This window comes from Pan troglodytes, chromosome 17 (assembly GCF_028858775.2).
Source record: "Pan troglodytes isolate AG18354 chromosome 17, NHGRI_mPanTro3-v2.0_pri, whole genome shotgun sequence".
Lineage (NCBI taxonomy): Eukaryota > Metazoa > Chordata > Mammalia > Primates > Hominidae > Pan > Pan troglodytes.
Window position 1 is genome coordinate 67,891,072 of NC_072415.2, and position 16,938 is coordinate 67,908,009.

The window sequence follows — 16,938 nt, forward strand, 5'->3', positions numbered from 1 at the left end:
TTGATTTTGCTCGGAGTGGGGGATTTGAGATGGGGAGTGACATGTTCAGGTAAGTAATTTACTCCCAAATTAAACTTCCCAGGATTACCCACAATTCCCCTGCATATGGCAAACCTTGCAGTACATCAGGAGGGTCTAGGGTCAAGAGGATGAAGCAAACGCCACTGAAGCGGCTACGTTGTCTGGGGTATAAACCCGGGGTTCAGCCGGGCGTGGTGGCTCACACCTGTAATCCCAGCACTTTGGGAGGCCAAAGCGAGTGGATCACCTAAGGTTGGGAGTTTGAGACCAGCCTGACCAACACGGAGAAACTCCGTCTCTACTAAAAATACAAAATTAGCCTGGTGTGGTGGCACATGCCTGTATTCCCAGCTACTTGTGAGGCTGAGGCAAGAGAATCACTTGAACTTGGGAGGCTGAGGCTGCGGTGAGCCGAGATTGCACCATTGAACTCCAACCTGGGAAACAAGAGCGAAATTCCATCTCAAACAAAACAAAACAAAAAAACCCGGGGTTCATTGTCGGGTACCAGAGTAATTTAGGACACAGACACACAGGAGGAGTTTAGGAGTGGAGGTTTAACAGTTAGAAGGGAAGAGAAAGAAAAACAGCTTCGTCTTAAAGGAAGTGTGTCTGGAGTTGGTTCCTGCCAGTGGGTTTGTGGTCTCGCTGACTTCAAGAATGGAGCCATGGACCTTTGCAGTGTTAGAACTCTTGAAGATGGCACAGACCCAAAGAGTGAACAGCAGCAAGATTTATTGTGAAGAGCTAAAGAACAAAGCATCCACAGTGTTCATGGGGACCCGAGGCGGGTTACTGCTGCTGGCTGGGGGGTGGCCAGCTTTTATTCCCTTATTTTCCCCTCCCATGTTCTGTTTCTGTCCTGTCAGAGTGCCCTTTTTTCAATCCTCCCCGCGATTGGCTACTTTTAGACTCCTGCCAATTGTTGCATTTTACAGAGCACTGATTGGTGCATTTTACAATCCTCTTGCTCACTACAGAGTGCTGACTGGTGCATTTTTACAGAGCACTGATTGGTGTATTTTACAATCCTCTTACTAGCTACAGAGTGCTGATTGGTGCATTTTACAATCCTCTTCTAAGACAGAAAAGTTCTCCAAGTCCCCACTCGACCCAGGAAGTCCAGCTGGCTTCACCTCTCAGAAGGAGTCTCTGAGCAGAAAGGACCAGATGGTGGAGAACGCACCGAGTTTTACAGTCCAGTTTGAGGAGGTGTTGTCTGATTTACTAGGCCTCACAGATTGGTTCCATCATGTATGACATTTACAAAGCTCTCTGGGAAGGCTTGTCGCCCTACCCTAATCTTCTTATGCAAATGGACTTTCCAGTTGATGGGGGCCGTATTATCTGCTTCTTACCGTACACATGGCTGGCAGAGAAGGCAAGATGGAGCCACCATCTTGAAAAGGTCTAGTCCTTAGTTCCTGCTGGCATTCATCTGTGCAGCAAGCTGCCAGCTTGCTTGTCTATGTCTGCAGCTCAACTTTTATCAGCTGCTCTTTGTTAGAAAATTATTTGGGGCTGCTTTTCATTAAAAGGAAAGCCCTACCAAGGACTCCCATGCCCTTGCTATCTCCCTAAGTAATTCCTTTTTAACTCCTATATCACCACAAGCCAGCTTTCCTGGGAGTCCCCTAGTTTCTCTCCAGGCCCTAGGTCACTTCCTATCACCACTGAATCTGTCAGCATCTTTTTGGTGCACTCAGGCCTCCTGGCTCTCCTCCTCAGTATAGCCTTGAATTAATCACCAACTTATCACATAGTGAACAGATGTAGCCTTTTCCAAATCACTCAGGGTCTTCATTCTGAACCCAAATCACCACTCTGTGCTTTAAAATATCTCTCCCTTGCAGTTTGGTGTGGGTGTAGGACTACATTCTGGCCAATGGAGCTTGAGCAGAAGTGATACATGCAACTTTCAAGTCATGCCCCGTGCCCGTTCTTTTCTTTCTGCAGGAGGGAATACAGATGAATTGGCAGGATCAGGAGCAGCCATGTTGCACCAAGAGAAGATGAAAAAAGCATATGTTGCAGATTGCAAAGTAACTAGGTAAGCATTTGAGTCCCTAAAACTATTCCTGGTATGACTGGTAGCGGCATGCTAGCTTGGACTTTTCTGTGTCAGAGAAATAAACCTTCATCTCACTTAAATCAGTATTATTTGGGGCCACTCTCTCTGTAGTAGGAGTGAAACTAGTATCCTAACTAATTTAACCATCAAAAGAAAAAAAAAATATGAGGCGAGAAAATAAGGAATCAAGAAACAAAAGTCAAGTTTTACTCACTTCATAGTTTGGCTCAAAAGCAACTTTAAATATGTGAGAAATGCAATAAATAATAGTCATGCATACAGAGAAATTCCTCAAGTGACAAATGCTTTTACTTTCATTTCCTTTCTTGAAAATTGACAGAGTAAGATTCAGATGCATGTACTGACACTCACGTCAGTAACGTCGGCTCAGGTTAGACTTTGGTCGTCTCATCCTTCGACTACCTAAGGGACTCATGGCCAGTATATTTTACAGTCCCCAGTGCCAGTTACTGAATTCTCACCTGAGAATGAATTCCCTGTCTGTAATGTTTCATCATCTTGCAATACAGATAAGCCTGTGTTTAGAGCCGGCTTTTCCATATGAGTCCCTCCTCTTTCACACTGGGGCTGAGTAGAAGGTGATTGACCTGCCTGAGACTTTATCAGTTTGGAGTTCATGTTCCATGTGGTGTTGGAGGGAGCAATGGAGGCTGTGAAATCAGACATCCTGCTTTTTGACAGGGTTGTTTGATGACTCACCCAAGCCATTTTTTATTCTCGGTGCACATTCTAGTTTCCTTTCTCCCAACAGTAGCCTGATGCACCTGTGCTTGCACTGTCCTTAAGCCTGTTGCTATTGTTATGTGGTGTCACTGAGCCCAACACTGCGTGTGTGTGTGTGTGTGTGTGTGTGTTGAAAGGGGTAGGAAAGTGAGGATGATTTTCAACCATTAAACCCTTAAGGGGCCATCTTCTGAAGCCTGGCATCATCATTTTTGTTCTCAAGAACATTTAAGTCAAAAATAACAAGGTTCCTTTTGCTCATCTTCAAATTATTTTACTTGTTTGATCCAACTGCTAACTAGAAAGTGAATTCTTTCTGCTGTCATTTCATAATTCTAGTGTATTAAAAAGAGATGGGAGCTGGGCACGGTGGCTCATGCCTGTAATCCCAGCACTTTGGGAGGTCAAGGTGGGAGGACCACTTGAGGCCAGGAGTTCAAGACCAGCCTGAGCAACATAGCAAGGCCTCCTACAAAAAATTTTAAAAATTAGCTGGGCATGGTGACACCCACCTGTAGTCCCAGCTGCTTGGGAGGCTGAGGCAGGAGGATTGCTTGAGCCCAGGAGTTTAAGGTTGCAGTGAGCTTCAAGTTTTTATACCTTCAATCATACCATTTGTGGCTTAGGAACCCCTAATATATTACATGGAGGGTAATGTAGACACCAAGAAAATGATTGAAAACAATTTATGCCTAAATACATTTGTATTCTTCTTTAGAGAAACCTAGTAGACAAACTAAAAGCTACTAAGCAAATAAATCAAGGTACTGTATTTTACAAAATGACTCAATTTATGCATCATTTAAAGAGAGTGGATCCCTTGGGAACTTTAAACATGGTTGCATTAGTTAAACAGTTGCTTCATTCAGATCCCTCTAGGAACTTGGGCAGCACAAGGGAAGGGGGGCCTCTGTTCCTACTGTGTGGTCCTGGTGATCTGTGTAGGTATCTTCTTTTACCGGGTAAAAACGGTGTCTTGTGCTCTTTTATCCAAGTCCAAGGAGCATCTTTGTGGGTGTGGGGTTGCAATTATACCTTTCCTCCCTGGGCTGAATCCACAAAGAAGAAGAGAAAAATAACATTTCTGGAGGCCTGGCCAAGCCCTGGAATAAAATGGTTGCCTGAGAGAAACTGCAAGTTTGGGAGGCGGGGACTCTTTTCATTGTAACCAAGAGTGGAGTCCTCCATTTCTTTTTCTTTTTTCTTTTTTTTTTTTTTTTTGAGAGGGAGTCTCACTCTGTCACCTAGGCTGGAGTGCAATGGCGCAATCTCGGCTCTCTGCAACGTCTGCCTCCTGGGTTCAAGCTATTCTCCTGCCTCAGCCTCTCAAGTAGCTGGGATTACAGGCACTTGCCACCAGGCCCAGCTAATTTTTTGTATTTTTAGTAGAGATAAGGTTTCACCATGTTGGCCAGGCTGGTCTCGAACTCTTGACATCAGGTGACCCACCCACCTCGGCCTCCCAAAATGCTGGGATTACAGGTGTGAGCCACCGCGCCCGGCCTCCTCCATTTCTTTTGCTTTCCTTTAGTCAATAATGGAGACAGTGAAGGCATAGAAGTGTTCATGCTAAAGACCATTTTGAAAATCCAGCCACTTCCTGTCTGTTACACTCCAGCTGCCTATGTCCTCATCGTGTAATGGGAGGGTCACACTAGAAGAGGAATGGGCCACCGACTGTCTAACGTCACCATCCTCCTGCTGAACTTGGGGAAAGCATCACTTTTTGCTCTGAACCCAGACCTAACCTCTGGTTCTTGCTCTATGTCATGCTCCAGAAAGCCATCACTATCAATCTGAGTTGCCACAAAAATTCAATTTTTTGTTTAATAGACTTAGGATCTTCAGTGAAACTTATGGCCATCCCCAATGGTCACTTCCATCTCTAACATCTCACGACTTTATGAAAATAAAACAACCAGCTATCATCAGGGAGAGAACACAGAGTTAGGAGTTAGTGGATAAGGGTGAGGGTCATGGGTGAGTTACTTCCCTTCTCAAGCCCCCTACTCTCTCCTTCAGATCTACATGTTACTGTCTCAGGCCAGGTTCCCTGACCATCCTGTTTGCAGTGACAACTGTTGCCCCCCACCTCTAAGTACTCCCTACCCCACTTCCCGTTTTATATCTGATCATCAGCATTTGTGATGGTTAATTTTATGTTTCATCTTGACTGGGTCATGGGGTTCCCAGATACTTGGCAAAACGTCATTTCCGATTCTGTCTATGAGTGGATCACCCTCCTCAATGGGCTGTTGAGGGCTTTAAGGCAGAGGAAGGGAGAATTTGGCCCTTTTTTTTTTTTGGAGACAGAGTCTCACTCTGTCACCCGGGCTGGAGTGCAGTGGTGCGATCTTAACTCACTGCAACCTCTGCCTCCCAGGTTCAAGCGATTCTCCCGCCTCAGCCTCCCAAATAGCTGGGATTACAGGCACATGCCACTATGCCCAGCTAATTTTTGTATTTTTAGTAGAGACGGGGTTTCACCATATTGGCCAGGCTGGTCTCAAACTCCTGAGCTCAAGTGATCCACCTGCCTCGGCCCCCTAAAGTGCTGGGATTACAGGCGTGAGCCACCTCGCCCAGCCCTGAATTTGGCCCTTCTTTTCTGCCAGATGACTTGAGCTGGAATATCACTCCCTCCTTCCCTCAGACTGCAGTTTACATCATCAGCTCCCCTGGTTCTCAGGCCTTTGGACTCAGATCGAATGATACCCCTGGCTTTCCCCAGCTGCCAGCTTGCAGATGGCAGATGGTGGGACTTCTCGGCCTCCATAATCACATAAGCCAATTCCTTATAATAACTCTCCTTCTCTTTCTCTCCTCTCCCCTCTCTTATTTTGAGCTGATTATTTTGGGAAACTGCAACCACAGGAGAAGCTCTGAAAACAGAGTGGAAGTTACCCTATCATCCACGTTACCCCAGGAGGACAGGATGACTCTAAGTCACTGGAGATGGTTATCCTTTATTGATGGAGAAGGCACTGACTTAAATCTCTATAACAAATCTTACTCTTATTTGCCAGTTTTTCCTGAGCATAATCAACTTTCCCTACACCCTTCTTTTTGTTTCAGCAGACATGGCATTTAAGTGTGAGTTCAAAGCCACCTCTTTGAAATTTACCAATTTCTCTGGGTATCTCCCTGTATACTACACGAGGTATACATGTTAATAATCTTCTGTTTATTTGTCTTTTTTTAATCTGTTTTTTGTTACAGTGGCCCATCCCAACTAAGAATTATGAAAGATAGAGAGAAAATTATCTATTTCTCTACATTTATAGTAATGTAAATAGCATAGCCACTCGGGAAAATATCAGTTTCTTAAAAAGCTAAACACTTGGCCAGGCACAGTGGCTCATACCTGTAATCCTACCACCTTGGGAGGCCAAGGCGGGCAGATCACCTGAGGTCAGGGGTTCGAGACCAGGCTGGCCAACATGTCAAAACCCCGTCACTACTAAAAAATACAAAAATTAGCTGGGAGTGATGGCAGGCGCCAATAATCCCAGCCATTCAGGAGGCTGAGGCAGGAGAATGGCTTGAACCTCGGAGGCGGAGGTTGCAGTGAACAAAGATCGCATCACTGCACTTCAGCCTGGGCGGCAGAGCAAGACTCTGTCTCAAAAAAAAAAAAAAAAAAAAAAAAAGAGGCCGGGCACAGTGGCTCAAGCCTGTAATCCCAGCACTTTGGGAGGCCGAGGTGGGCAGATCACGAGGTCAGGAGATCGAGACCATCCTGGCTAACACGGTGAAACCCCCTCTTTACTAAAAATACAAAAAATTAGCCGGGCGCGGTGGCAGGCGCCTATAGTCCCAGCTACTTGGGAGGCTGAGGCAGGAGAATGGCGTGAACCCGGGAGGCGGAGCTTGCAGTGAGCCGAGATTGCGCCACTGCACTCCAGCCTGGGCGACAGAGCGAGACTCCGTCTCAAAAGAAAAAAAAAAAATTCTGATCCCCGAATGCTCAGGGAGACTGATTTGAGTAATAATGAAACTCTGGTCTCCCACACAGACAGCTCTGCATGAATGACTCTTTCTCTATAGAAATTTCCCTACCTTGATAAAACAGCTCTGTCTAGGCAGTGAGCAGGGTGAACCCGCTGGGCAGTTACAGCATGAGGCAGCCTTGCTGTGATGGCACCGTTGTGTATCTCAATTGTGTTGGTGGTTACAGGAAGCTACACTCGTAATAAGATTGTATAGAAGTAGACACGTGTGTGCTTATAAAAACAATGAAATCTGAATCAGCTCTGTGGAGCATTTCAATGTCAATTTCCTGATTTTGATTTTGTACTGTAATTATTCAAGATGTTACCACCACTGAAGGAGGCTAGGTATAGGGTACACTGGGCCTCCCTGTACACTTTCTTTGAACCTTCTGGTGACTCTATCATTATTTCAAAATGAAAAGTCAAAAAAAAATTGTAGTTGGGCTCTCAAGCTTGGCGTGTGGTCAGTGGGGAACCACACGGGTCCAACATGCGCATCGAGAAGTGTTATTTCTGTTCGGGGCCCATCTACCCTGGCTATGACATGATGTTCATCCACAACGATTGCAAAGTGTTCGGATTTTGTAAATCTAAATGTCATAAACACTTTAAAAAGAAGTGCAATCCTTGCAAAGTTAGGCGGACCAAACCATTCCAGAAAGCAGCTGGTAAAGAGCTTACAGTAGATAATTCATTTGAATTTGACAGACATAGAAATGAACCTATCAAATACCAGCGAGAGCTATGGAATAGAACTATTGATGCAATGAAGAGAGTTGAAGAGATCAAACAGAAACGCCAAGCTAAATTTATAATGAACAGATTGAAGAAAAATAAAGAGCTACAGAAAGTTCAGGATATCAAAGAAGTCAAGCAAAGCATCCATCTTATCCAAGCCCGTCTTGCAGGCAAAGGGAAGGAGTTGGAAGAGAAAATGGTACAGCAGTTACAACAGGATGTGGACATGAAGATGCTTCTTAAACATTTCTGTAACCATTTCTTTTATGGACATTTGAAAATGCCCTTTGGAGACTTGGAACTGCTAAATTATTAGTTTATTTTTTACATAAGTTCATTTAAATGAAAAGTGATTAAAATATATCTCTCCTACATTGCCATCTACAAAACACCAGATATTACGGATGTTAGATTGCATCTCAGTATTAAATCTTCACTGATAGATGTACTTATGTAAATCATGAAAATTCTACTTATAACTATAGAAGTGAATTGTGGACGTAAAATGGTTATGTCATTTGGATAATGGCACTAGGCAGCATTTGTATAATCACTAATGGCAAAAAATCATGGCTAGTGATGTATAAAATAAAATATTCTTTCCAGTAAAATATTCACTTTATTAATGTTATAGAAGGGGGGATACAACAAGGAACTAACAATTTGTATGACGGTGTCAAATATTTTGATTTTAGTATTTCCTGTTTTGGTTTATTTGCATCTTAGAAGAGCATAATGACATTGTTTGATGAAGCCTAATTATGCTGGACTGTTTCAACTTGGTTTAACCTTTCTGATAGGTAGTTGTGGATGTTTGGGATGAGAACTGAATAATCTTTGCCTGGAGTGACACTACACTCTAGAATTTCCACTTTGGAGAATACTCAGTTCTAACTTCTGATTCCTGGTAGAAAAAACTTTATTTTTCTAGCCTAGCAATGATCTAGAAGCAGAGGAATCCTAGTGCCTTTTAAAAGTTATTATGTTGTTTTCTTTTAAAAAGCTCCTGTTTTTGGAAAGTAGAATTTATGGGTACAACATCTGCTCATTATTTGCACATAAAATAAAACCATTTAAAAAGAAAAAAATTATAGTTGGACATAAAACAATTTTTAAATTTAAAATTACCTCAGGATATACACATGCATGGAACTAATATTTTATACATAATCTTAACTTGCTTTGCTCAGTGTATCTACTTGTAAATGTGTCTCACCATTCAGTTCCCTGTGTTCTGTTGCTGAATATGGTGTTATAGCACTTCTGGTATGATAGCCGTGGACTGTTCTCTGATTTTCTCCATTTTTTTGCTAATGATGTGTAACTATGACATGTGGACAGTACCCGGATTGCCTGGTTTGATCACTATGGCTACTTCTGTAAGCATCTCATGGCAAATCTTGTCAGAGCACATATAGATTCTGTGAATCTGCATGGTCAGAGTAAGCTTGCTCTCTTTGGGTGGCTGGAGGGTTATGAATATTTTTCACAACTGTCATTTCCTGAACTTGACCTTTGGTGTACTTTCCAGATTTGCTAATGCATCTGCTATGCTTGAGGCATGGCTTTAAAATAATATAACTTTTTCGGCCAGGTGCGGTGGCTCATGCCTCTAATCCCAGCACTTTGGGAGGCTGAGACAGGCAGATCACTTGAGGTCAGGACTTCAACACCAGCCTGGCCAACATGGCAAAACCCTGTCTCTACAAAAAATACAAAAATTAGCCTGGCATGGTGGTGCATGCCTGTAATCCCAGCTACTCGGGAGGCTGAGGCACAAGAATTACTTGAACCCAGGAGATCATGCCACTTCACTCCAGCCTGGGCAACAGAGCAAGACTGTCTCAAAGAAAAAAAAAAAAATTGGGCCAGGTGCAGTGGCTCACGCCTATAATCTCAACACTTTGGTGGACTGAGGCAGCTGGTTCATTTGAGCTCAGGAGTTGGAGACCAGCCTGGCCAACATGGGTGAAACCCTGTCTCTACTAAAATTACAAAAATTAGCCAGGCGTAGTGGTGCACGCCTATAATCCCAACTACTTGGGAGGCTGAGGCACGAGAACCTCTTGAACCCAGGAGGCGAAGGTTGCAGTGAGCCGAGATTGCACCACTAAACTTCAGCCTGGGTGACAGAGTGAGACTCCATCTCAAAAAAAAATTATATATATATATATATATATATAATATATATAAAATATTATGTATATAATATATATATAATATATATAAAATATTATGTATATAATATATATATAACTTTCTCAAAGCAAACGATACCATTTTGATCTCCTATTATGTACTAGTTGTTACATATATTATCTTATTTAGAACTTATACTAATCTAGTGAAATATGTGTTTCTTTCCTTGTAGAACATAAACAAGAGAAATTATTTATCTGAATAAACGTTGTTCCTAAGCACCGTTATTCCAGCAATGCTGTTGTGCTTCACAGCCCTGTTAAACGTGTCTTTTAGGCTTGTTTTCTGACTCTGCAGCACATTCTTTTGACTGCACTCAGTTGTGGAAAATTTTGATCTTTTTAAGTTTAGGCATCTGTAGTCCCAGCTATTTGGGAGGCTCTGCTGGGAGGATCCCTTGAGCCCAGGAGGTAGAGGGTACAGTGAGCTATGATCGTGCCATTGCACTCCAGCCTGGGTGACAGAGCATGACCCCGTCTCCACAGGGTCTCAACGAAACAACAACAACAACAAAACCAAACCAGCCAACCAAACAAAAATAATAAAGTTTAGAATTTGTCTACCTACTTACCTACCTACCTGTATCTATCATCAAAAGTAATTCAGCACAAATTAAAATAAGGAAGTATTTTTAACTTACAGGTTATAGAATGCATTTCCAATGCCACCAAAGATGCAGAGAACCCTCTGTATTGCTGGGGAAAGTGTGAATTGCTACTACTTTTTGGAAAGCATGTTGACAATATATTATGTCCACAGCCTTTAAAAATGTTCACACCTTTTAATGAGTCATTCTACTTTTAGGCATGTATGATATATTTTGAAAACTTTGTAACAATTGACATCCACTGCAGCCACAGTCTAATGGAGGGAAACGGAAACCGAGTCCACCACCTACACAATCTATTCCAACCCCAATTTACCATAAGGTTTTACTTCTGTTATGATTTTTTGCATGCATTTTTTTTTAACACGTTGGCTTTCTTGGGAGGGTAAAGTTTTTTCAAGAACTAAGTGTATTTTCAAGAACCCAGCACATAATAGATGCTCTGAATAAATTTTATTCACCAATTTTATTCACTGGCTTACCACGAGCCAGTCCTGTACAGACATTAATTTATTTCAAGACAACCCTATAAAGTAGGCTTTTCTTTCATATTTTATAGGTGAGGAAACTTGAGGCAGAGAGAGAATAAGTAATTAGCCCAAGGTCATACAGCTAGTAAGAAGTGGGGTAAGGTGGGAAGCCAGGCAACCTCTCTTGAGCTCTAGGCTCTTAACTGCCTCTCCCGTGTGAGCAGACAGTCACAAAATGTGCCAGGACTGCACCAGTTGATATACATGTTAATTAAATAAACATGAACCCAGGACGACACTGATAAATAATCATGAGAAAATTAGAGCATTCTCTTAGTGAAACATTATATAATCAGGGACATCATGCTTTCAAAACTTACACGTTAGTCTGGATAAATGTTTTTAACACTAAGCAAAAATCAGGAGACAGAAGTGTATGTGCAGCATGGTTATACCTAACACAAAATGACTGGAAAGAAACACATCAAAAGTGTCAAGAAGCTGCAAATCAGATGGGCATTCATTCATCTCTCCTTTTCACTGTTAATTTCCATTTTCCTTTAATCAGCCTATTAGTTTGCTACTGCTGCTGTAACAAAGTTCCACAAACTGGGTGACTTAAAACAACAGAAATTTATTCTCTCACAGGAGCCCAGAAATCTGAAATTGAAGTTTGGATAGGATTGGTTCCTTCTGGAGGCTGTTGGGGAGAATCTGTTCTTGCCTCTCTTAGCTTCTGGTGGTGGCTGTCATCCTCGGGGTTTCCTGGCTTGTAGTTGTGTTCCTGCAATCTCTGCTGCTGTCTTCACACGCCCTTCTTCCCTGAGCATCTTCATATGGCCTTCTTGTAAGGAGTCAGTCATTGGATTTGGGTCCAAATCTAACCCAGTATAACCTCATCTTAACTCATTATTCTGCAAAGATCCTTTCACCAAATAAGGTCACATTCTGAGGTTCTGGGTAGACATAAATTTTGAGGGGATACTACTTACCCCAGTATAATGAGCAATTTTTTTCTATTATTTTATATTGGAAAGATGTAAACATGAAGAAAATAGAAGCTTGAGCCAGGTCTATGAAGTTAGGTGGATGATTAAACAGAATCAGAATAGTTGTAACTAAGTGATGGTACAGCTAAAACACTTTTTCCAACATAGTCGCAGACATAAAGCAGCATGACAGCTTAGTACAAGTACTAGATCTAGAAACTTCAGTCTGGGTTAGAATCCTGCCTCCCCACCTGCCTTGTGTGCCTTTGGGCGAAGGGCTCAAACATTCTGAACCTTGTCTTCCACTCCCGTACAGAAAGAAAGCTATGGGTATTTTAGACTTCAACTGTTTCTAGCCATACAACTGGACCTTCCAAGAGGTCCAGCATAAATAATTTCAGTGGGGAAGTAAACTTTTTCCTGTCTTTTTCCTCTCACTGGGGCTGGAGAGACGGGAGAAGGGAGTAAAAGAGATTTTAAAGCCTTGCATGTTCCCCTGGGAGGCCAGGGTGCAAGAACAGCTCGTGAATGGATATTTGGCTGAGGTGTGACCTGGAGTGTTTTGCACAATGAAGCAAGGCTGGTTGAGCTGGCAGAGATCCAAGGAAGGGGGCTGGAGGGATGAGGGTGTCTGTAATGGGAGTGAGGAGCAGGAGGTCACAGCCACGTGGCAGAAGCCTTGCAGCCTGTGGAGGAAAGCCCACCTAGGGGTGAAGGTTTGCCAAGAAATTCTCAGGACTGAAGGAGAAGGTGCGCACTGTTCAGCATTAGGCTGTTTGCCCAGGAGTGCCATCGCATTCCCCAGTGTGAGAACGGCCACCTCTCGGTCATTTCCTCAACCTTTGGTGAACACTTATGACATCGTGGGGAGAGATGGAGAAAAGGACTTTGTGTTCTCATCTGGGGCGTCATGCTGGGGCACCTGAACACAGAACCCATGAGTGAGCCTTGAAGGGGCCAACTGAGCCAGAGGTGGTTGGAAGAGCTGCGCCACTCCTGTCTCACTGCAGGTGGGATAGAGTTCCCACTAATTTCATTTACATTTGTACCTCAAAGCACGAAGTGGTTTAGCTGACTTCTGCTCTTCATGAAGGGCCCAGCTCACATCCTTTAGTAATAATTCAAACATTCTGACTTGCACTGGGCAGCATGTTTATCATAAATGCAAGGACTGCTACTTTGGTGTAGTAAATTATTTAAATGTGTAAACTCTCATATACCAATTTGCAAATCAAACTCTTTTCAAGGCTTTATTTCAATGTCATTGTTAGCTTTTTTGACTTTTCTCATTTTCCCACTAGTTTGCTTGATTGCACATTATAGAAAATTCACCATTCTCATTCATTCTGATCCCACATTTAGACTTCTCTTTCAAGGACTTGAAAGAATTTATAAATATTTGCAATACAGGATGCAAATTAATCCTTATACACACTTGGAAGGTACCCTGCAATATCTTTCCCCATCTATCACTCACCCACTGTTTATTGCCCTCTGAACAATGTCCAGCCTAGTTCCTTTCTTATTTCCTTACATACATAAAATTGCTTCCCATCCACAATCTCTCCTTAGAAATGCTGCCCTTCGGCCGGGCACAGTGGCTCATGCCTGTAATCCCTGTGCTTTGGGGGGCCAAGTAGGGCCGATCACCTGAGTTCAGGAGTTCGAGACCAGCCTGACCAACATAGAGAAACCCCATCTCTACGAAAAATACAAAATTACCCAGGCATGGTGGCGCATGCCTGTAATCCCAGCTACTCGGGAGGCTGAGGCAGGAGAATCACTTGAAACCGGGAGGCAGAGGTTGTGGTGAGCCGAGATCGTGCCATTGTACTCCAGCCTGGGAAACAAGAGTGAAACTCCATCTCAAAAAAAAAAAAAGAAAAAGAAAAAGAAAAAAAAAAAAGAAATGCCGCCCTTCCCACAGCTACCCTACTTACCACGTTACTGCAGACTGCACCACCAGTGAATGTAACCCAAGTTGCAGTAAATGAAATATCTCCCAGAAATTTGGAGTTGGGACATAGGGACTGAGCAACTTATCATCTCTGAAGGACCAGACTGGAGAGAAAGGGGAGAGAGAGAGAGAGAGAGAGAAACTGCCTGGAGTTGCTACTCCCAGTTCTCAAGTTCAGTTGGGTTTCTTAAGATTTATCTCTTTATAACAAATCTCCCTTTACATGAATTAGCATGAGTGGGTTTTAGTTAATTAATTATACCAATTTTTTTTTTTTTTTTTTTTTTTTTGAGACGGAGTTTCACTCTTGTTGCCCAGACTGGAGTGCAATGGCACGATCTCGCCTCACTGCAACCTCCACCTCCCGGGTTCAAGTAAATTCTCCTACCTCAGCCTCCCAAGTAGCTGGGATTATAGGCATGCGCCACCATGCCCAGCTAATTTTTTGTATTTTTAGTAGAGATGGGGTTCCAACATGTTGGCCAGGCTGGTCTCAAACTCCTGACATCATGTGATCCACCCGCTTTGGCCTCCCAAAGTGCTGGGATTATAGGCGTGAGCCACTGCGTCCGGCCAACCAAATAATTCTTGAGTCAGATTTTCAGAGTGAGTCTTCAAAACAAAGTTTATAAAATCAGTGAGTACATATTAACCATATTAGGAGCTAATCTCATTCATTTTTCTTTCCTTTTCTATTTCCTCTTTTAAAAATGTGAAATGTATCATCCATACAGAAGAGTGAGCAAAATTTACATATATGGTTTAAAGCAGCCCCTGGTTGAAACCATACGTACGTGTTTTATGCACTCTTCTAGGCCTGATGGTAAATATTTTTAGCTTTGCAGGATATATAGTCTCTGCCAAAACTGCTCTAGACTGCTATTACAGCATGGAAGCAGCTGTACGAAATACGTAATGGATGAACATGGCTGTGTTCCAACAGAACTTCATTTATAAAAACAGATACTGGGCTGATTTGGCCCACAGGTCATAATTTGCTGATCCCTGGCTTGAGCAAAAATTTTAAAGCAAAGGTCTGTATAACCACCACTCAAGTTAAGACATAGACACAGACACATCCCTGTGTGTCCCTCCTAGATGAGAACACTTCAGTCCTCTCTAGACTGGGCCCCTATCCTGACACTTGGGATGAACATTTTCTTGAGTCTTTTTATAACTTTGCCGTGTATGTATGCATTTCTAAACAGTATAGCTTATTTTGCCTTATTTTTTGAAAAGAGAACCGTATTAAATGCATGCATCCTTTTTTCTCCTCCTCTTCCTTCTTGGCTTGCTTTTTTATGTTTGTGAAATTCACACACAAGTAGCTGTAATTTGCCTTATTACTGTACAGCTTTTCATTGTATATAAGACACCAGAATGTTTGTTTGTTTGTTTCTTAAATATATTCCACTGCTGATTAAAATTTGGGCTGTTTTCAGTTGGGGAGCAATAATGAACAATGTAGCCATGAGTGTTTCAAATGTCCTCTGAAACCTAAAACCTATTAGTCACCACCTTGTTATTTGGCAGAGTATAGAAGCTAACAGATAAGGGAGCCTTGGTGACACAGTGAATAAAGATTAGCCCCCAGCCATTCACAGCAGAGAGGAGAGGGTGGAGAGTAATTCTCAAGGGCAGTCCAAGAATATGCAGCACTCATGTCTCAACGACTTTCAAAGGACTGAAAGAAGTCACAGCATCTTCTCTCACCAAATGCAATTTAATAGAAATCAACAATAAATTTATATAGAAAATTCTCAGGCTGGGCTCGATGGCTTATGCCTATAATCCCAGCACTTTGGGAGGCCAAGGCAGGCAGATCACTCGAGGTCAGGAGTTCGAGACCAGCCTGGCCAACATGGTGAAACCCTGTCTCTACTAAAAATACAAAATTAGCTGGGTGTGGTGGTGCTCACCTGTAGTCCCAGCTACCCAGGAGACTGAGGCAGGAGAATTGCTTGAACCTGGGAGGCAGAGGTTGCAGTGAGCCAAAATTGTGCCATTTTACTCCAGCCTGGGCAACAGAGTGAGACTACATCTCAAAAAAGAAAAAAAAGAGAGAGAAAATTCTCATGGCCGGGCATGGTGGCTCACATCTGTAATCCCAGCACTTTGGGAGGCCGAGGCAGGTGGATCACTTGAGCCCAGGAGTTCAAGACCAGCCTAGGCAACATGGCGAAAACCCATCTCTATTTAAAATTTTTAAAAAAGGAAGAGAAAATTCTCATATGTTCAAAAATCAAGAAATTGTTTTAAGAACCCCACAGATTAAAGAATAAGTCCTACTGAAAATTAAAAAAATTTTTTGAATGATAATGAAATACCACATATTTAAATTTGGGGGTACAACTGAAGTAGAAAATAGATGAAAATTTGTAGCCTCATATTTGCATGTAATACACAGTTTAAAATAGACTAAGATAGTGTATTAGTTTGTTTTCATGCTGCTGATAAAGACATACCTGAGACTGGGCAATTTACGAAAGAAAGGGGTTGATTGGACTTACAGTTCCACATGGCTGGGGAGGCCTCAAGATCATGGCAGAAGGCAAGGAGGAGCAAGTCACATCTTATGTGGATGGCAGCAGGCAAAGAGAGAGCTTATGCAGGGAAACTCTCGTTTTTAAAACCATGAGATCTCGTGAGACCCATTCACTATCATGAGAACAGCACGAGAAAGTCCCGTCCTCATAATTCAATCATCTCTCACTGGGTCCCTCCCACAACAAGTGGGAATTATGGGAGCTACAAGATGAGATTTGGACGGGGACACAGAGCCAAACCATATCAGATAGAAATGATGAAAGGCTGAAAATTAATGAGCTGAGTATCTATCTAAAGAACTTAAAGAGCCACAAAATAAGCCCAAAGAATATAAAATAAGTAAATATATAGTAGTAATAAGAAAGTAAGTAGAAAGTAAGTAGTAGAAAGATAAGAATAGAAAACAATGAAATAGAAAACAAATATACTGCTGGGTGCGGTGGCTCACACCTGTAATCCCAACACTTTGGGAGGCTGAAGGCCAGGAGTTCAAGACCAGCCTGGACAACATAGCGAGACCTCACCTCTATAAAAAAAAAACAAAACAAAATTAGCCTGGTGTGGTGGCATGTGCCTGTAGTCCCAGCTATTTGGGAGGCTGAG

At 42.6% G+C, this 16,938-nt stretch overlaps 1 protein-coding gene across 1 annotated transcript; it reads left to right on the forward strand.

Moving 5' to 3' along the window:
- The first annotated feature begins 7,318 nt into the window (after window positions 1-7,318).
- On the forward strand, window positions 7,319-7,882 carry LOC468547 (probable ribosome biogenesis protein RLP24). The gene has a single exon (XM_054671922.2). It carries the CDS (start codon window positions 7,319-7,321, stop codon window positions 7,880-7,882), a length of 564 nt encoding a protein of 187 aa, XP_054527897.2.
- The last annotated feature ends 9,056 nt before the right edge of the window (window positions 7,883-16,938 follow it).

Bases quoted from the DNA above. Each gene is read 5' to 3' on its own strand.
- LOC468547 (XM_054671922.2), top strand. From the start codon at position 7,319: ATGCGCATCGAGAAGTGTTATTTCTGTTCGGGGCCCATCTACCCTGGC.